The sequence below is a fragment of the Dendropsophus ebraccatus genome, chromosome 9 (genome assembly GCF_027789765.1).
Source record: "Dendropsophus ebraccatus isolate aDenEbr1 chromosome 9, aDenEbr1.pat, whole genome shotgun sequence".
NCBI lineage: Eukaryota > Metazoa > Chordata > Amphibia > Anura > Hylidae > Dendropsophus > Dendropsophus ebraccatus.
Window position 1 is genome coordinate 111,191,600 of NC_091462.1, and position 21,557 is coordinate 111,213,156.

General features: G+C 45.3%; 3 protein-coding genes across 4 annotated transcripts in view; all 3 read right to left on the reverse strand.

Moving 5' to 3' along the window:
• The window catches only part of LOC138801502 (programmed cell death 1 ligand 1-like), a 144,809-nt gene that overhangs the window by 29,656 nt on the left and 93,596 nt on the right, over positions 1-21,557 (reverse strand). The gene's annotated exons all lie outside the window — the stretch shown is intronic.
• LOC138801504 (uncharacterized) lies at positions 891-13,245 on the reverse strand. The gene is made up of 7 exons (XM_069984413.1): positions 13,022-13,245; positions 9,186-9,515; positions 7,536-7,842; positions 6,132-6,251; positions 5,612-5,743; positions 4,641-4,979; positions 891-3,212 (listed from the first exon to the last, which is right to left on the reverse strand). The coding sequence occupies exons 3-7, from the start codon at positions 7,684-7,686 to the stop codon at positions 3,139-3,141; spliced, it is 816 nt and encodes a 271-aa protein (XP_069840514.1). The 5' UTR covers positions 7,687-7,842; positions 9,186-9,515; positions 13,022-13,245; the 3' UTR covers positions 891-3,138.
• LOC138801499 (uncharacterized) overlaps positions 17,691-21,557 on the reverse strand; it is a 49,595-nt gene continuing 45,728 nt past the window's right edge. For both annotated transcript variants that reach the window (XM_069984402.1, XM_069984400.1), the window contains 2 exons: positions 20,653-20,750; positions 17,691-19,443 (listed from right to left, as the gene is read on the reverse strand). In XM_069984402.1, the coding sequence (XP_069840503.1) occupies positions 20,686-20,750 (65 nt within the window). In that variant the 3' untranslated portion in view covers positions 17,691-19,443; positions 20,653-20,685. The remainder of the gene's footprint in view (positions 19,444-20,652; positions 20,751-21,557) is intronic.

Genomic DNA, 21,557 nt, shown 5'->3' on the forward strand with positions numbered 1-21,557 from the left:
GTTTACAGCATTTGGCACTTTAGCAAGGGGATATGTTTATCTGCACAGGACACTTTTTTTGTAGTCACCACTGTAACTACAATTAGGTACTTTGTTATTTATGCACTTTAATACCCAGATTAACTCATTCCCTCTTTTGTTTGCCATTCCCCTGATGATAATTGGTATATCCAATAGAAACGGGCCACGTCGGGAGGCAGATATAGGGTTTCTATAGGGATTGGATTTCAAAGGATAGATCGGGGCAGGGGTCGCCCTTATTAGGGCGAGTGCCCCGACAGACCCTGTGCGAGCAGGGGTAGGATCGCATATACACACACACGTATTTAGGGGCGTATAGGGAGAGAAAAGAAGGCCTGCTAATTGTGAGTGTATACTCCTGCTGTATACTGGACCATGGAGTGACACACCATGAAGGATTTGGACAACTGAATGGGTGAGATCGTACCTTTTTACTTTTTCTACCGCATTCATTATCTTGGTGTGGATAAGGGTCTAGGAGTGCCACGTGGTTGGTGCGTGACCTTGTGGAATTACACCTGTACTTTGTGTTTGCCAGCATATGGTATTAATTGTTTGTGGGGTGTTTCTATTTTAATTGTATTATTAAAAGTTATAGTTTTAATGGTGTTTTCCTCAATTATCCGTAGTAGATATATTTTTTGATTTATATTGCATAGCACTAGTGTTTACTTACGTAAGCTTTCAGGAATGTAAACATCTCTACATGTTTAGAAGGTCAGCGCCATATTGTAATGGTTTCACTATATATACAAAATATAATCACAGCATCCTCTTTTCCTTTTTCAAAAGAAAGAGGGCTCAGAAATTTAGTTTCATATGATCAAATGTTCATGATAATTTCCAAAAACAGTTTTTTAATGACCAGATTATTTCGAAGGTGGATTTGATAGAAGTTCACATATTTCATCCCAGTATAGAAACTGCACCCTTCAAACAATTCACAAAAGGATTTTTGGCCTCTGCTAACTCTTTAGGTGGTTCACAGGAATTGAAGAAAATTTAAAGATTTACTTTTTATTTTTTTTAGCAAATGTAGTTTTTTAGTCCGCCCCTTGCCTCTCAATCAGGCCTTGATGTAAGGGACCACTCTGTTGTTTTGGGGGCCTTCTATTTATTAGGGTGCTTCTCCATACTGGGTTTGCAAATGAGTAGAGGTGCCAAAACATAACAAATCCCCCTGAAAAGACCCTATTTTGGAGACTATACCCCTGAAGGAACTTAAAGGGGTACTCCAGTGTTGGGGCACTTTTTTACTGGGGCCGGGGAGGAGGTGGCCGAGGAAAAAGACGTCCACTCACCTCCCTGGTTCCAGCGGCTCCCGCATCGCTGCGCTCTGGTGCCCGGTTCCCGGCAGCTTCCGGGTGTCTGACGTGGGTCCGAGACTTGACGTCTCAGGGCCGCTCAGCCACTCAGTGAAGGAGGCGGGATCCGTTTCAAGTCCGCTCAGAACCCCCCCTCCTTCACTGAGTTGATGTGGATGTGAGTGGTCCCAGTAAAAAAGTTTTGACTCTCACAGATATTTATTAGAGTTAGGCCAATTCTCCAATAAAACTGTACGCCGTTTCAGCTTAAGTTTTCTCAGCTCCACTGGAAAGAGGGATATAAGCACCCCGAAATATACAGCAATGCCGCATATAGGACCGTATACTGCTTTTTCAGCATATGGCAGGGCTCAGAAGGGGAGGAGCACCTCTTTAAATATTTAATGCACATTTAGCTGGAACAGTTGTTTTTGTTTTTTTTTTTTCTTTTTTTGCACCCTGTGTATGTGTAGCACCCCCTATGGTACCAGTTCATTGAAAATCCACCAGAAGTAAACCCTAGCTCATCTAGGGGTGCAGTAAGCATTTAGACCAAATAGCGGTTTGATATTTGATAGGTGTAAAAACGACCATATACTGCTACTGGCCGGATGTCTGGAGCATCTAAATCCATCACCTGGTAGAGTGTCAGTTTGGAAAAACAAAGCCTATCTTGCCCATCACTGATTCCCCAGAGTGCCCGCCATTGATCTTTTAGATCATTGCTTCTCAAACTGTGTGGCACCCCTAGCTGCTGGTGAGGCAGTTCTCACAAAAGTGACCATAAGCTGCACAGTCATTTCCCTGACTACAACAATCTCTGCTTTAGGAACATTATTGACTCATTTTGTACTTATTTTATGTTATACAGAGATTAGGAGACAAATGGAGGGTAGACTGTGCAATAGTTTTTATATTTGCATGGACTTCTGTCACAGATGGTGAGGCCCCTGCATCCTCTTGGTCAGTCTGGTGAGGCCCAGCAATCATTTTGTCTGTTGGGTGAGGCTCCAGTAGAAAAAGTTTGAGAAGCACTGTTTTAGAGTGCTGCCATTGATCTCTTAGAGTGCCCAGTATTGATCTCTCCCGTCATTGATCTCTTAGAGAGCCCGCCATTGATCTTTTAAGAGTGCCCGCCATTGATTTCTTTGAGTGACCACCATTGATCTCTTAGAGTGCCCACCATTGATATCTCCCACCATTGATCTCTTAGCGTGCCCGCCATTGATCTCTTAGAGTACCCGCCATTGATCTCTAAGAGTATGTCACACTGAGTACATCAGGCGGGATTCCGCGACGGTGTGTCTTAGTGTGCCATAGCGTGTCTACATGAGAGTGCATGCTCCTCTGCTGCCGCCGCTCTCCACTCGAGAAAGTGACTCTCAGAGAGAACCACTGTCAAACTGAGGCAGGTAGGATTCCGCGGTGGAATTCTGCCTGATTTAATCAGTGTGAACATACCCTTAGAGTGCCGGCATTGATCTCTTAGAGTACCCACCATTGATCTCTTAGAGGGCTCGCCATTGATCTCTTAGAGTACCCACCATTGATCTCTTAGTGGGCCCGCCATTGATCTTATAGAGTGCTTGCCATTGATCTTATAGAGTGCTCACCGTTGATCTCTTAGAGTGGCCGCTATTGATCTTATAGAGCTCCAGGCTGGGGGCTTATAACTGTGTGGGATGTGTAAGACTGGAAACAACTTTACTGTATGGGTCCTGGTGGAGCTACAGTTTGATCTCTGGGTAAGGAGACTTGGAGGATTCCTGGTGATCCAGATCTTCTTACTTTCAGTCGGATTGTAAAGTTGGTGTCATGTTTCTTCATTCATCATCACTTTACTTTTCGAAACAGACGTCCCAGTAGATTGGTTATGTCGTGTTCCTTCTGTAATGCAACCGGATGAGTGTAAGAACAATAAGGAATCACTACTGATATTATATTCTAATCAATGACAAGAGTGACGTCATAGCTAAGACCTTGAAGGGGTTGTCCGGCTTTAGGTAACTTTGCAGCTTGTATATAGGAGAGGTGAGGAGAAGCTCTTTGATGTTTTCTATATACCAGCAGCAATATATTAAATGTTGGCTTACGCCAGACAACCCCTTTAAAGGGGGTTTCCAGGGAAAAAAAAAATATCAATAGCCTATCCCCATTGACTACTAGATACAGCCACACCTGTCATTCATTTCTACTGACTACAGGAGACAGATGCTATATAACACGAGTGTCCAACCTTCTCCTCTCCGGGTGATGCAAATCTACAGTCCTCATCATACCCGGACAGCAGTAGCGGACTATAATAGTTCCGTTTTGGGGCGGTAGCCCGGGGCCCAGAGCTCCAGGGGGCCCATGACCACCCAAAAAGACTTATGATTTCAGTGGTGTATTGTCTCCTGTCTACAGTTCTGTCATGATTTGCAAAAAAAAATGCTGTTTTTTTTGCCGCAATTTTGCACAAATCAGGACATCATGACATTTTCTATCCTGTACTATGAACGCCAGGCTAGTGTTACCATAGTTACTGAACCTACAATAACCCCATAAAAAATTAAATCCACAAAATACTGATTATATATCCAATTTAATTTTATTGAGAAAAACAACAACCCATTAAACCCTAAAAAACATATATCACACAGACAGTTTAAAAACAGGAGGAGTCAGGAACAATATTAAACATACTTGTACAAAACAATTCATAAATAATGCCAATACATGTGACTATAGCATTGCTCGTGTGGTATTCTATATTATTGCACTAGGTGAATATACCTCAATCCCTATTTATTGCAACAACCCCAAATAGCAGCAAATGTATATTGGACACAGTATATATAGCAGCATAGACTTAATTGCTCACAAATCCAAATACAGACTGTGTATATATGTCCCTGTAAGGATACACCCAAAAATTGCACATAAGTCCCTGTATCTATGTATGACAAATCCAAGCTGCAGAGTTGCTAATCCACTGTGATGATTCTCAGGGCATTATGTCCAGATATATCCATAACCATAGTTACAGTGGGGTGGGGGGCCCAGTCTTGGTAAACAGCCCGGGGCCTATGGTGAAGTTAACCTGCCCCTGCCGGACAGCCAAAGCTTCGGCCTATTTACAGTATTCATTGTTAGTATTTATAAAGACCCCTTGATGCCGGAGCGCTATACAAGTGATTGGGGTAACAAACACGAACAGTACAAAATCAAACAGATTACATGAATAAGGTAAATGGCGGACTGGTACAAGGGGGGAGAGGACCCTCCCGCGAGGTCTGACACTCTACTCTCCATATAATAGTCATGTCTACTCACCGGTCACCCTTAGCCATCCTGTCCTCTTCTCTTTCTTCTCCTTAGAGTTTGGAAGCTCCACTATACAGATATATTTTGTTCCACGGTCTTCTCCTGTTACCGGGGTGAGAGCTAGACGGGACATGTAGGTGCGCTGATCACCTGATCCCTGATCCCGCTCTGTGGTTACACGTCTCCGCCCATCATTCTTTATCGCTATTGGTTTATCTATATCCATTCTCTTTTGAAACCAGTTTACAGTGTGTACAGCAGGTATATAGTTATGTAGTATACACTCCAGCCAGCCATCCTCACCCGCTATCAGCTCTGAGGGTGTTATTTCTCCTATCTCCAGGGTTCCTGAACAGATAAGAGGAGAAAACTAACAGAATATCTGACATTTACATAACTCCATACAATACATACAGAAAAACCTCAGCCCCCATCACTGTACTCACATGTTGTTATCTTGTCCCCGTCATTCTGCCCCCAATACCCCATATGACAAGTGTTTTTTTTACCAATACATTGTTTTAATAATGTTCTATTACTTCCCTGAACCTGGTATTTCCACCTGTGTGTGCGGCACTACAATAGCTCCTAGGCGGCACATCCGCCGTCTCCGGGTCACTCTCTATCTACCAATGTTTTACTTTCAAATCAACTGGTTTCAGAAAGTTATATAGATTTGTTATTTACTTCTATTTAAAAATCTCCAGTCTTCCAAAACTTATCAGCCGCTGTGTGTCCTGCAGGAAGGGGTGTATTCTCTCCAGTCTGACACAGTGCTCTCTGCTGCCACCTCTGTCCATGTCAGGAACTGTCCAGAGCAGGAGAGGTTTTCTATTGGGATTTGCTGCTGCTCTGGACAGTTCCTGACATGGACAGAGGTGGCAGCAGAGAGCGGCGTGTCAGACTTAGTGCAAAGCAAACACATAAATAACAAGTAGATGTATGCAGCCAGGTTATTCCTTAAGTAAATCTCTTCTCACCTGTATCTATTATGGACCAATCTGTGGTTTGTGGTTTCTTTGTAGATCCATGATCCTCAGGGATTGTGACCTCGCTGTAGGTTGTGTCAGGATTATCTGGTGGTGACTCGATGGCCTCTCGTCCTCCATTGTCTAACATAATTGGTTAAATTAGTCAAATCAATCCCAAACAATAATTATTGCCTTCTTGCCTCATCTATTTTAACAGCATTTAGTGAAATGCTTTACAATAAATCTCAAGGCCGCAGACAATAGACAGGACCTGTCCCATTGCCATGAATGGCAAACATTACTGAGCCTACTCTGTGACCTTTAAAGAGGTCATTGAACAGAAAGGGGGAGGCTGAGCCGTGAGCTTCATCTACTTTCTCCTCTATCTACTGTTGTCTCCTTTCGCTGTAATGGTGTAAAGAGCCCTTTCCTGCTTTAATGTATATTCAACGTGGATCGATATTTTGTTGGGCCGGGGCTCCATGTTTCCACTTTGTGTGTTTTTTATTATTATTGTGCCACATGGTACCTTTTATATTGTGTTTTCTTCTCCTCACAATGACGGCGATGATTGTAATTACCATCAGAACCACAATTATACATACGGGGATGAAGATGATGGTGATGGTGCTCATGGGTTGTTCTTTTTCTATGGGAAAAAATAAATGATCAAAATGAAGGATAAACAATGAGTTCTTCATAATCAAAACAAATGTCAATATAAATTGCTTAAATATTCCCCGGATACACATCAAGGTAAATTCAGTGCGCGTCGATGGCTGAAATATAAAATGTGAGTTTATAAACCTTCAATAGATGTCAAGTCAGGAATCTCCCATACAGATTAGACAACTGCTCCGACTAAAACTGGTTCAGATGACTCGCCCCTAATGTGTATGGGGTCATTACATAAATGGGTCATGTGATGTATACCTTAAGGCTCCTCATAGGCGGGAGTCACAGACTGAATCACATTTCAGAGGTGCTGTTTGGTTAAGAGGGACCCCAGGTTAAGGGGAGGACACTGCCTACTGGGAGCTTATATACTGGGGGACACTGCCTACTAGGGGCCTTTGTAAAGGGGGACACTGCCAACTGAGATCTACTTGCCAAGGGACACTGCCAACTGAAGGCCTATCTACAGGAGGACACAGCCTACTGGTGCATATACTGTATTTGGTGGGACACTGGCTACTGGTGCAATCTAATGGGGGGACCTAGCTACTGGGGCCTATATACTGGGGGACACTGGCTACTGGGGCCATCTACAGGGAGACACTGGCTAATGGTGCCTATATACTGGGGGACACTGCCTACTGGGGCCATCTACAGGAGGGCATTGGCTTTTGGTACCGATATACTGGGGGGCACTGCCCCCTGGGAGTCTATGTACAGAGGAAATGTTGCCTACTGAGGACACTGTGTACAGCGGGCCATTGCCTATAAAGGGTCATCTACAGGGGGACATTGCCTGCCTACTGGTGGCCACTGCCTACAGGGCCCCCTATACTGGGGGACACTGCCTATTGGGTACCTATCTACAGGGGGCACTGTCTACTGTTGGAGACATCTACAGAGCTACACTGCCTACTGGAGGCCATCTACAGGGGAACACAACCTTTTGGTGGCCATCTACAAGGGGCACTACCTACCTTCCATGTGTTGTTTGCATGTAAAACATAGAGTAACATTTAACAACGTAATCAATCTGTACATGTCGGTGCAGCTTCTATCCTCACAGTGACCATACATCGGCCAAACATTGACCCCTATGAGATGCCTTCTCTTCATGGAGGAAATAAGCGCCAATATGGTGGGATTCTAAAGATAATATAATTTTGATCTGTTACCTGAAATAGATTGCGGCACAAAACAACATACAGGTGAATTGTGATATAAAACATTCAGTATTTGGATATGAATAGTAACTTACCCTGATATATTAGTAGGACGTCCACCTGTAGCGGGGCAGCAAGAGAAAAATGATGGACTCTACAAGAGTAGACCCGTTCTCTGTCCTCCTCGGTGGGTGTTAGGGTCAGGTTGCTGGTCACATTGTAGGTTCTGTCTGGGTTTTTCTGCATATTATTTATTATTATAAGTGTTATTCTTCACTTCTTTTTCATCTCTCAACCATTTAATAACAATGTCCTCAGGATAGAACCCAGTGATGGAGCAGCATAGGACACTCTCCTCATTCGTGACAACTGTGTTACCTGTGACGGTCACCTGTGGAGGAGCTGATAGACATGAGGATAAGATATTACCATATGTGGAGGACAAGCTGTTAGAACAAGGAGACAATTATTTCCCATAATATATCTTGCTGTGCCTCCATAATGTAGAAAAATAGTTTCATTCTTCAGAGCAAATAGTCAAAGAGCATTCCCAAGCCCTTGAAATGCTAAGGGCTGTAACGCCTCCTTGCTCCCCCTCCCATAACTATGCCTGATTGATTGTTAGTCATCTGGAAGCTGAGCTCTATACATGGTCAGGTATGGGAGGGGGAGCAAGGAGACATTACAGCTTCAGCACTTTGGGAGTTTGGGAACACCTCTGACTTTTTGCGGACAGTTCTCCTGGCATCAACTCTCTATCATACTTTGTGTTTCTCACAACTTGAAAGATTTCTTCTGAAACCCAAAAAGAAAGTTTTAATGTTACAATTTCAATATATTAGTAGATATTCTGTCAGGTGGAGAAGGAACATGGAGAGGACACAGATATTGAACCCTAGCCTGGCCCCACCCAGTTCAAACTAGCCCTTTACCTAAAGCTAAGGTGACAACACAGAACTGAGACAAGACAGACAAACACCAAGAGATAGTCGTACAGGCCGGGATCAAACCAAGCGGTCAAAAATCGGGAACCAGAAGAGTGGTCAAGGAAACAAGAGGAAAGCCAGATAATAATGCAGACAAGGATATAGGAAACATTTGCATGCAAGAACTCGTCTAATAGCCAGCCAGGGTAAAGGGAACTAGGGGCCGTATGAAGTGGAGGTCAGTCTGGGGTCCGGTTCACAATGTGATTGGACTGGCCCACTGATCCTCATCAGGCACACATGCAAACATTATAACACTTTGCCTGGCTTGAGACCTGCTGTTCATTCAGCGTACTGGAGTATAGCTACAAAATTCAAGACTCCCACTGGGTCATGCGGACATGTGGTGCCTCGTGTTGCCGGGGACGTCATCAGGTATCCGTGATGTCACCTGGCAGCCAGGTGGCTGCCGGGGTGGGCCGCAGAGAGTCCGGGGCAACGCTCTGGATGCCGCAGATGTCAATGGAGCGAGGTCAGGTAAGGATCTAACACATTCCTTTTAGTTAGTTGGCTGGGATCATTGGGGGACATCTATAAAGGCTTCGGCCGGGGGTTATGCCAGGGAGAAGGCGCAAATTCGCCGCCTGCTCCCTGACGTATGCCTGCTGTGCCCACTGCTCGCACGGTTTGGGGGGAGGAAGAAAGTGAATCCGGTGGGCCAAGGAGGAGGGGCCTAATTTTACACCAGTCTTCATAAATGTCCACCACTGAGCCCCTGAGTTCAAACTTATTAGATAAGTGTTTAGAAAAGAAATTCACCTTCAACATCCAGCCGGATCTCCTTCTCCTTGGTCTCGGATCTGTAGGTCACTGAACACTTGTACATTCCCCCATCAGGTATCTGTATATTAGAAATAGTCAGGTCACCAGTCCTGGCTCCTAATGCTTCTGTGCTCAGGGAATATCTCGGAGACGTCGTCCTCACAGATTTATCATAGCTCAGGATTTCCTTATCTTGGTGGAACCACAATATTGTTATATGTTCCGGATCTACAGGAGGATTGTCCACTGTGACCAGGCAAGGAACCCGAGCGTCAGACCCCAGCCTGGCTGTATGTACAGATGGTCCCGTCAGCTTCACGGAGGACACTGTGGAGAATAACGTGTCATCATGTTATTACTGTCTGTCATTACACTGTGTCATCTGTCATAGTTGATCTGCATCGTGACTTACACCACTCTCCAAGCAAAAATCGCCCAGCAGACTTTGTCAGAACCCTAACATACCCCATTATAGGTAACTATGGTTTATTGGTCACCTTTTGGATCTGCCATACAATGTATTCATCATGGCTTCTTTTATAAACAGCAGGGTGAACATCGTCCATAGAAAGATGGAGCAAACATATGAAAGTCTGGAAGAAAGATGGAGACCACTGCTAGGATATCAGCCTCTGTAACTGCAGTAACCAAGTCCGGCCCCTACACAGCGAATAGAGACAGCTAGTTCTAGCACCGAATCAGCGGAGTGCCAGGTGCTTAGCCATTGATGACCTGTCCTGTGGATAACTCATCATTCTGTTTTGACCCCAAAAATTAAAATTGGCATGGTCCTTAAGGCGGAAATTCACTGCGTCCTTAAAGGGTTAAACAGTTAAAGGGGTAGTGCAAGAAAAATTTAATAAGAGATCACAGGGTCCAACTTCCGAACCCCCTGGCGATTTCCGTATTGTCCCCTGGCTTCTGTGTTATGTCTAGAGCCCCGAGTACGGCATGTGACCCATGGCTCTAATCATTCCTATGGAGGTGCCCGCTAGAGCCAAATAAACTGGAAGAGCACTATACTCAGCTTTCTCCAATGGCTCTGTAGGAATGAATAGAGTCACGGATCTTATTCTCGGTTCTCAGAGTTAGCAGACACAGTTAAAACAGTAGTAGATACGAGTGATCACTTTGACACTTTGCACAGCGTTGTAGCTGGAGATAGATTTGTGTAGGAGTACTGGTACAGTCTCTGTATATAATAGACTCTGTATAGCTTAGAACTTGGTGTGAATAGCTTGAAATCACCTTTTGTAGTGTTGTAGAGTTGAACTGAAGTGGCTCTATACGTTGTGTTGTTAAATTTGTAGTATAAGTTGAATTTAGCTTAGAGGTAGTGTGGCTGTACTGAGCGGTTCAGGTAACTGTGGTGTGTGTGAATGGGATCCTATCAAGGCATACTTTGGCACTCAGCAGGGGGTCTTCAGAGAAGAGATACCCACACCCATGGGTTTGAACTTCCCCGCCTATTGCTGTCTATAGGCACAGAGTTTCACAGATCCAGTGATGTAGGCCCCACCTTGTGGGTAGACCTCTTAGGACCTAGCTTGCTAGCAGTAGAGACTCTGCTTATGAACTTTGCTTAACTACTGACTTGTACCTGGAATGATCCTCAGGTTGAGAGAAGAAGAGATCAGCCCAACGTGGATAAGGATTTAGTCCCAGCGTTCCAAAGCCCTTGCTTGCGGTCCTCTAGCCAGACATGGCTAGTGTATCCGGATCCAGATTAAGAATGATAGTCCCACATATGGGCCCTGGCCACCTGGCCAGTCCCAGAAAAGTCTCTCCAACTCCAACTAGCTGACAACTAGAACAACTACTCACTGATCCAGCCCCAAGCCCACTATATATAACCTAAGATTTCGGGGAGCGGGGGGTGGGATGTCTGATTGGGCAGAAGACAAGTCAATAGCTCCTAAGTTAACTAGCTCAGGGATTGGACAAAGTGTAGTGCAAGTGTAATGTGGCATAACTCATACAATCAATAGAGGATACCAGTTAACCTGGTGTACCTTCACCGTGCAAATAGTACAATAACATGTGGTGTCCTACCATTGGTGTTACGTATATATACACCCCTCGCAAAAGTCTGTACTTATTGTACTATTGTGGTGAAGAAAGCAGTACTAAGTTTTGCCACTAGATGTCACTGTATTATGTATGTGTATTTGGAAGCCGCACAGCTAAAGGATGTAAAGGGTTATTGTTTCTTTATGTGTCACCTGAATCTGTAGACCTGTAGGATTCTTGTTTTCTTCTGTCCTATTACCTGTCTCCTTATTTCTTCTGTTGCACTCTTCGCCCACTCACAGCGCACCTTACATGCTGGGTAGAAGTAAGTCACATGGGTGGAGGAGGAACAAAGGTCTTTCCTGTTGGACATTGTGGAGGAAGGACACAACCTAGATAGCTCTCTACAGTGGTTCTTTCTAGGCCCAAGCCCTCTGCCAGGTCCCCCTACCTCAGTCGTAGTCTTAGTCAGAACCCCGAATGGGAAGGACACAAGACAGTACACCTCTAACAACTTTCCTATAAGTAACACTACATAGCACTATGCACTGTTAAAACCCTTTTAGGAGAGGACAAGCCCGAGACAACCTCAACCCACGCTGTGGACAAGGAGAAGTTACAGTGCAGGACAGTATTCACGAAAGTCAAAGAGCTAGGAACTGATCTAGATAGAGCAAAGTTGCAGTGAGCCTATGAGCTCGCGGGTGTCAGCAGGGAACCCTCAGCATTCCGCTCAACCCAGGTAACAAGGTCTGGGGCCTGTGTCACCCTCTAGGAAGGTTCAACCAAGTCTAATGGGCATAAGCTGGTGTGAAGAAGACTAACTCAAAGTCAATACACGGGCACAGGTGTTCTCACGGCATCCTCCTCTCTGCTACTCTGTTTTCTTCGCACTACTCAGCACTACTCAGTCAACACGACTTTACTACAGATCAGGCTGCTGTATTGTCAAGTATTTATTTGGAACTATTGTCAAGTGTGTTTTCCAGAGTGCTTTATCCAGAGAAATCTCATACTCTCGACTCTGTATTACCTGCTGCACATTTGCAATTAGCAAACCGGCTTATCTACATTCAAGAGACTCTGTGATTTATCGCAATCCACCGACACAGCACACACCGCAACCTTCGGACACTTCCCCTTTCTGTGGGTGGCGGTTCCGATAGTCCGGGAGGGTCACTACACCACTCTGGCCATCCGTGATCACTCTAACCCAAGGAACCCAGTAGCAACTCGGCAGGACACTGACCACAGGGGAAAAGAGTACAACCGGCGTTCAAAAATAAAAGCAGGCGTGCCATTACACCTGTGTGCCTTGAAGGCACTGGCGTCACAAATTTTTATTACAAGGTCCGGCTGTATCTCAGCCAACCACCACAGAAGTGGCGTCACACATTACTATCTGGCAAGTGACTGGCCGATCCTTCGATATAACATCATCACCGGGGGCATACACCACAAACATGTAGTGACATCTGGTGGTGGGAGCAGCATTACACATACTTCAGTCTCAGAGCATATAACACATGGTACCGACCTATACCTGCTTCTAGAAAGAGTAGACCCCGCTCTGAGACACTGCACTTATAGTTCAAGTATCGTGGTTACATTTCTGAGGACTGTGTCTCGTCTGGTGTCAAGGTCTCCGCACATTATAGAATCACAGTGAAATCCCAACCAGTACAGAAATGGTTAACACATCTGACCCAAACCAGACCCTTCCTTCTCAGGGTTTTGGGGGACGAAGAAAGAAAAACAGCAACATGAAGATACAGCAAACAGGAAGGAAACCTGATCTAGAGGAGCAAAGAGAAGGCACTTACCTGAGTGACAGAGGAGCAGGAGGACCAGCGATTCCTTTATAACGTCCATTATATTCTGGAGAAATTTCGGAGGTCACTTTTTTCGGGGTCAGTAGCCTCTTGAAACGCATCTCCGATCACTGAGTGATTATTACATTTTCTATTATGTCTCAAATGTGCAGAGTACTTATAATCCTGAACGTCTTCATGCTCCCAGCAGAGGTGTACAATCCCAGCTGTCGCTGCCTCCCTCCCTGGGGTTAAAGTATCCTGTGTCTGCAGAGAGATCACGTCAGCCACGGGGAACGCCGCACACCAGAGCGCCCACTCCTGACATCATTGTTGGACTATAGCATGCTGTCAAATATTATTACTATTATTTATTCTTAAAGATTCCAGAGCAATGTAATAAAGGGTGAACATACAGAATGTATATAAGGGCTTACATAGGGAGAGAGGACCCTGGCCACAAGGGGTTACATAGGGAGAGAGGACCCTGCCCACAAGGAGTTACATAGGGGGAGAGGACCCTGCCCACAAGTGTGGTGTCCCACCACTGGTGTTTTGTATGCACCCCAGTAAGTCGTTCACTCAGGTTAAAGTGGGAGAGGAAGTACTCTATTTTCCCCACTAGATGTCTCCATTGTTTTGTAACTGCTGACCAGTTACAGGTGCTCTGTCTTTCTATCCTATCCTCTTCTTCTCTCTTACCCACACTCAGCCCCACCACTCACAGTAGGGTTTAGATATAGCCCCTGTAGGAAAAGCTACACTGGTGGAGGAAGTGAGTAAGTCCATACTTAGTTTTCAGTAAGTTCCTCCAGAAGTTAAGCCAGGGCCTGGCTCTGACCAGGACCCCTGACAAAGACCAGAGACAGAAAAAGTTAAGACTAGGTTCTCAGTGTTAACGGATGTGTGAGAAGCTAGCTATCTCCAAGACTTTCTTTATGCAAGCAGTTACTACCATTATGCAGTGCTAAACAAGTAGTGCAGAGAAGCCACCTAGGATCACCCTAGGCCATGCCAGGAGTGTGTCTAAAACGTGCAGGGCAGACTCCGGATACGAGAGAAGCTGACCTCAGTAGGACATAGCTACTGGAATAGGTCATCGTATCCTACTGCGCAGTGAAAGACAACCTAGTAACCTTGAAAGTCTGCTACACCCAGCGACTGGGGCTCGTGCTTCCCACCTAGGACAGGTTCTACGCAACTAGGGGTAGAAGGTGGTCAGACATAGTCTATATATGAGTACGAGTATGTATCACTTACTTCTTATCTACACTTGAGTTCTGGCAGAGCACAGAATCTACATTGGGCATAGGGATCCTCTGGAAACTCCTCTCCTCTTCCTTCTCTACTTACTACTTCTACAAAAGCACCAGTTCTTACTCTGTTGTCAGCAGCTACATTTACCATGATTTGCACTATTTGTATTAAGTGTACAATTTACCTGCAACGTTATCCAGTAAAGTATTCTGTTTTTATATACTAAACGCACAGGAATTATCTACCTGCACCTGCACCCATATACACACACCACTGTCTACCATGGGTAATTTTTCCCTTCTCTGTGAGTGGCGGTACGGACATCCCGGGTGGGTCTACTACCACTCCAGGTTGCCGTGACAAGTACCCAAGGGAACCGCAACAAGCCCGGAAGTTACCGACCATTTGGGGATGTAAACCAGCCACAAACATCACGACAAACAACATCTGGCATCACGACAAATAACATCAACATCACTGGCCGAGTACCACACAAGGGCTTATATAGGGAGAGGGGACCCTGCCCGCGAGGGGTTACATAGGGAGAGAGGACCCTGCCCGTGAGGGCTTACATAGGGAGAGAGGACCTTGCCCACGAGGGGTTACATAGGGAGAGAGGACCCTGCCCATGAGGGCTTACATAGGGAGAGAGGACCCTGCCCACAAGGGGTTACATAGGGGGAGAGGACCCTGCCCCCGAGGGCTTACATAGGGAGAGAGGACCCTGCCCCCGAGGGCTTACATAGGGAGAGAGGACCCTACCCCCGAGGGGTTACATAGGGAGAGAGGACCCTGTCCCCAAGTACTTACATAGGGAGAGAGGACCCTGACCACAAGGGGTTACATAGGGGAAGAGAACCCTGCCCACAAGGGGGTACATAGGGAGAAAGGACCCTGCCCGCAAGGGCTTACATAGGGAGAGAGGACCCTGTCCCCGAGTACTTACATAGGGAGAGAGGACCCTGCCCCCGAGTACTTACATAGGGAGAGAGGACCCTGCCCCCGAGGGCTTACATAGGGAGAGAGGACCCTGCCCCTGAGGGCTTACATAGGGAGAGAGGACCCTGCCCCCGAGGGCTTACATAGGGAGAGAGGACGCTGCCCCTGAGGGGTTACATAGGGAGAGAGGACACTGCCCCCGAGTGCTTACATAGGGAGAGAGGACCCTGCCCATGAGGACTTACATAGGGGGAGAGGACCCTGCCCATGAGGACTTACATAGGGAGAGAGGACCCTGCCCATGAGGACTTACATAGGGAGAGAGGACCCTGCCCGCAAGGGCTTACATAGGAAGAGAGGACCCTGCCCGCGAGGGCTTACATAGGGAGAGAGGACCCTGCCCTCGAGAACACAATCTACATAACACTAACACATTGCATCATCACAACACAGCGCCTTATAATATATAATGTTCTAGGGATGTTTCTAGTCTTGTGTCGGTAAGGCTCTCTGCGTTTTCAGTGCTCCCTTTCCATAAATGGGAACATACAGAGATGTATCTGGGAAGCGGCAGAGACTGCAGAGACACCGGGGACAACACAAAGAAGAAAACAGAAAGCAACATTCATTTCCCTGACTGAAGTTATACACCATACTACTGTTGTTCAAGGGGAACTACTCTTCTGTACACACGGGCTATAAATGTTCCTGTTGTTTCAGAAGCTTTTTATAACCTTGCCTGGTTTTGTTATGTTACCCTCAGAATAGTGAGAGGTAGTGCTAGTGCTCCCCGGGGCATAAATAGAAAGTGCTGGGCTAGCAAACAGGGGGATTACCTACAGTGGGATGGGGGGCCCAATAAAACATTTGTTATGGGGCCCCCTCCCCCCGATCCCACTGTAGCTAATCCCCCTGTTTGCTAGCCCTCCACCCAGTAGATAGCATATGTTTGGCTTCTCCCCTGGTTTCCCCCTACTAGATAGTGCCCCCTCTGCATGGTAGGCATCTCCCCGGTATCCCCCCCTCCCCGTAGATGATGTCCCCTAAAATAGTCATCTTCCCTATTATCCTGCCGCCCTAGTACATAGTGTCCCCCATCCACCCTCCATGTTGCACAGCTATTTCTCATTCTCTAGGACCAGGATCGGGCTATTATCAGCAGTACACACTGTTACCTCCCACTTATGCAGCCAATCACAGCACAGCGCCTACTCCTCTCTGCTATCACAGTGCCGGTAAATAATACTGTAGCTCCTATACAGATGACCTTATGCTGAACTGGGAAACCAGATGAAATACGACAAGGGAACTCGCTCCCCACAAGCAGCCTTCCTTTCCACAGGAGCAACTAAAATATATAACTATAACTATAAAAAAATTAAAAAAATAAAAATAATAATAATACATAAGTTATATTTTAATTGATATCGATATTTAATTTAATTGTGGGGAGTGAGTTCCCTTATTGTATGTGGTGAAAAAAGTGCATCATTACAGATGGTGTGTGTGCGTATGTGTGTGTGCGTGTGTGTGTGTGCGTATGTGTGTGTGTGTGCGTGCGTATGTGTGTGTGTGTGTGTGTGTGCGTATGTGTGTGTGTGCGTATGTGTGTGTGTGTGCGTATGTGTGTGTGTGTGTGTGTGTGCGTGCGTATGTGTGTGTGTGTGCGTATGTGTGTGTGTGTGTGCGTATGTGTGTGCGTGTGTGTGTGTGTGTGTGTGTGCGTGCGTATGTGTGTGTGTGTGCGTGCGTGTGTGTGTGCGTATGTGTGTGTGTGTGTGCGTATGTGTGTGTGTGTGTGTGTGTGTGTGTGTGTGTGTGGGGGGGGTAACATTATAAAAGCGAAAGTAATCTTCTACTGTTTCCCATACTGATGATGATGAGAAGTGAGGGGGGGGGGGAGGGGATTCCATCCAGGATGCAGCACCGTGTATATAGCGGGAACATAAATATTTATACAAGAGACAAAAGTAACTAAAAATATCTCAATCATTTTTTCTTTTTTCTTTTTTTATTATTAAATGAATAAATTCTGATGTAGGAATACAAGCTGCAAAGTGCCACATAAAGCAACATACGTAACATGAAACCTGATAGTGTCTGCAAGGGAGAGCGGGATAAATATAGTATATAGCACAGAGGGAGTGGGATGGTGGTCAGGGAGTTATAGTCCATAAGGCTGGAGTCAGTGATAGCCCCTTATAGCCAGCACTGTGATGGAGTTACTGTGCGGAGCTAAATCACAGTGTAAAGACTATTATAAGACTATAATATGTAGCGCTTTAGTTTATGATATTATTAGTGGTTTTGTGTTTTGTGGCTTCTTTATAAAACGCCAGAAAGGCAAAGAAAAAAATCTGTGTGAAACAAGGCTGGAGATCCAAATCCCACGAAATATGATTTACATAGAAACTTAAATGCAAGAATCTTTTTCTTTCAAATCATCTGGTTTCGGAAAGTTATCTAGATTTGTAATTTAGTTCTATTTAAAAATCTCCAGTCTTCCAGTACTTAACTACTGTATGTCCTGCAGGAAGTGCAGCAGCAAATCACCATAGATATCCCCCCCCCTGCTCTGGACAGTTCCTGACATGGACAGAGGTGGCAGCAGAGAGCACTGTGTCACACTGGAAAGAATACGCCACTTCATGCAGGACATACAGCAGCTGATAAGTAGTGGAAGACTGGAGATTTTTAAATAGAAGTAAATTGCAAATCTGTATAACTTTCTGAAACCCGTTGATATGAAAGAAAAACTGGAGTACCACTTTAAAAGCAAGAGAAGGTGTGTAATAGGGTAGAGAAGAGCTATCAGTCCTCCAATGTATATATTGTTAATCCTCCAATGTATAGAATGTTATAGATTATCAAGTCAAATGTAGCAACCTCATCTCCTCCTCCTGATATGCTGCTCTTTTCTCCCTTTGTTGACAGCTCATTTTCTAGATTGCCGACCACCACTCTGCTCTAAAAGCAGTAGTCTGGCTGGGGTATATATAGCTATAATGCAGATGTATAGAAATATAGGAGGGTATTTATCAAGACGGCCTAATATAAATCCCCACCCCCGTGCCTCACACTGAATTTGTTAAGCCTTTTAGAATACTGTCAAGGAGGCGGGGCCTATCATTAGCTGAGCCCTAGCCCTGTCACAACTCACTGTGCCCCTCCTTTTTGCATAATTAGTGCACTGTACATATAGCATAATGAGGCACAACTATGTATAACTATGAGGACTCAGGCAATGATAGGCCCCGCCTCCTTGACACTATTCATGCCCAAAGAAAGGTGATTTTTAATAATAAGAAAAATACAGAGAGAACAAAGGTATGAATGTTTCTATTATCATCTACCCCGTGGGTAGTTAGGGGGTGACGGGTTTACTTTAAGGCTATGTTCACACAACATCCAAAAAAGGTAAAAAACGTCCGTTATTGCGTCATTGTAATTGACTTCAATAAATTGCATTGAAGTCTATGGAATAACAGACGTCTTTTTCACACAATGTATTAAATGACGGACGTCTTTTGAGGTGGACGTCTTCAATACACTGTGTGAAAAAGACGTTTGTTATTCTATAGACTTCAGGAGTTTGTATAAAAGTAATAAACAAGCTATACTCATCCCCTGCAGTCTCTGTGCTTATGCTCCCCTTCCTCTGTGGTCCTGATCCCACAGGATCATCCTGCTCAACCTATCAGCAGCCACAGTAGTGTCCCACCTCAGTCCCTGATTGGTTGAGCAGGCAGGTCTCGTAGGGACAGGATGGCATACAATCGAGAAGAGGAGGCCATTGGATGACTGAGGGTATTAGCAGGGAGCAGGGTAAGTGAGTATATGTTTTATCCTTCCTGGCTCTGTGTCATGTGACCTGGGCGGATTTATAATGTAAGTCTATAGGACAATGTATGTCTCCAAGGCACAGAGCAGGTAGAGGAGCGCATGGTGGCGCATGTCTCTCCCGGCTTGTTTCACCGATCAGTCTGAACACTCAGATCAAAAATAAAAAAAACTCTTGACAATCTTCAAGACAGGAAACCCTTTTCCTGCAGGAGTCCTGGTGGAGCTGCTCTGTTTCATCCATGGATAAGGAGTCCCTGGAGGAGTCCCTGTGATCCAGATCTTCTTACTTGTATCTTAAAGTCGTTATCGGTATAATCCTTTGTTATATATTCTTGATTCTCCATTATTTTATCTTTTGTAGGAGTGTCCAGTATATGGGTGATGTGATGTTCCTCCTGTAAGGCAATAAGTATCACAATAATAAGGAATCACTTCTGATCAATGACAAGAGTGAAGTCATAACTAAGACCTCATTGCTGCCGCCTTCTTCTCTAGATATAGCCGGGAGAAGCACATGGCAGACGCTTCACTCCCCAGCTCGCTGCTCAGTCCAACAGATTACCGGAGATACATCCATTATATTCTATGGAGCTCGTCTCCTGCAATAAGCCAGGCTGATCAGCAAGCCGGGGAGTGAAACGTTCTACTACTATATTAACCCCATAATCACCATTTTTGCTTTTTTCTAATTTTCTTCGTAGGTTCACAAAGCCATAAATTGTTTCGTTTTCTATCTGCAGAGCCAGATGAGGGCTTGTTTTTTGTGGGACCACTGGTAGTTTTTAGGGCAATGCCTCAGGTTATTGTAAAATATTTGTCTACAGCGTAAACCGTGCTGAATCAATAACAATAACATGATATTTTAGTACTTTGGACGTTTCTTTATGTCGTGATACCAGGTTATATTTCTGTATTTACGCTACTTGCGGCCGGCTACGTACGGAGTGCGAACTTGGGCGTAAGTCTACTTGCTGTCTATTTACGCTTCCCAAGCGCCCTACGTAGCGATCTGACAGCGGTCTTTTACTTGGAAAGCTTCGCCTAGCCCCGGACACCCCACAGAACCTTTTGGATCTGCACAAAAAGCTTCAAAAATGAAGAAATCACCACTACGTACGGGACCGTATGTTACGCTACGGGCATAAGTTACGCCATTTTCGTCCTCAAACAAAGGTCTGGCTCATTTCTTACGGCGCCGCATACGATCCTTGCGTAAGTTCGTACGTAGTGTGAACTGTGCGGCCGTAGATCGTATACTTTCCATTGTACGCAAACTACGTAAGTCTCCGGCCGCTTATTCACGGAACGCGCTACGTCCGGAGACTTACATAGTGTGAACATGGCCTTCTATTGCAGTGTATTAAGAGATCCGTGATCTACTAGTACAGCCTGACCAATTGTCGTCTCCCTTTAGGTTCAGGGAGGCCCCAGTGCAGTTAGGTGAACATGTCCCTATTGGTTTATATACAGTATTCTGTGTTATTCTATGACAGGGGTGTACATCATCTATTCTATAAGTGAGTCGGGTATTGATCATTTTGTCTATAATTCAGAGGTGTCACCTATATACAGCATGTAAATAACTTTATATTCATTCTACTCACCAGTCACCTTTAGCCGTCCCGTACCCTCTTCTTTCATCTGCTCAGAGTTTTGAAATGGGGGGTATTGGCCATTTTAGTCTTGTTTTCATACACCTTTGCTGTGTGTACGAGAGGGATACAGTTATGCAGTGTACCCCCCAACCTAACGTTCTCATCCGCCATCAGTTCTGGGACATGCACATAACTACTTACTACCCCATTTCTGTCAAAGCTTGCTCCCGTATTAGCTGTTTATGGAATAACCTAAAAGGGGACCTGTCACTCCAGCTGCCGGCCCGACCCCCCGGCTGAGCCCCTTATACTTATCCCCCTCTCAAAGTCCCGGCCCCGGACCCCGTCCTGCTGCTCCAGTCATTCTCTATGGGCGTTGGACTCATCTCTGGTGAGCGCATGCACGGCTTCCGACTGGGATTTCTCACCGGCGGTACAGGGTCCAGGACCGGAAGGGTCAAGGAAGGGGTAAGTATAAGGGGCTCCACCCCATCAGTCGGAGTGACAGGCTTCCTTTAAGTTATGCATATATTGTTGGGACGGTTCCACCTCTGACACCCTCCACTAGTGTAGAAAAAAAGCAATAAAAAAACAAAAAAAATGGGGAGCGATCTCTTTTTCTTAACACTGACTCTAAAACATGAAATATTGCATCTAATTCTACTCACTTCTCGGAGGGGAGATGGACCTACTTCCCCCGTCGCCCGGAACACTCATATTACTCCTTGATTTGGCTTCTCTGGAGAACAGTTACCTTACTCTGATACTCAGACCAGGGCTCTCTGCTGTGAAGGTGGTGCACACCCAGTGCTCAGTGGAAGCCGACTCTCGTGTCAATCTTACTGAAGCCTAAATAATCGCAATAATGGAACTGTGATCCAACTTGAAGTTGCAAAATTATTTTTTTATATAAA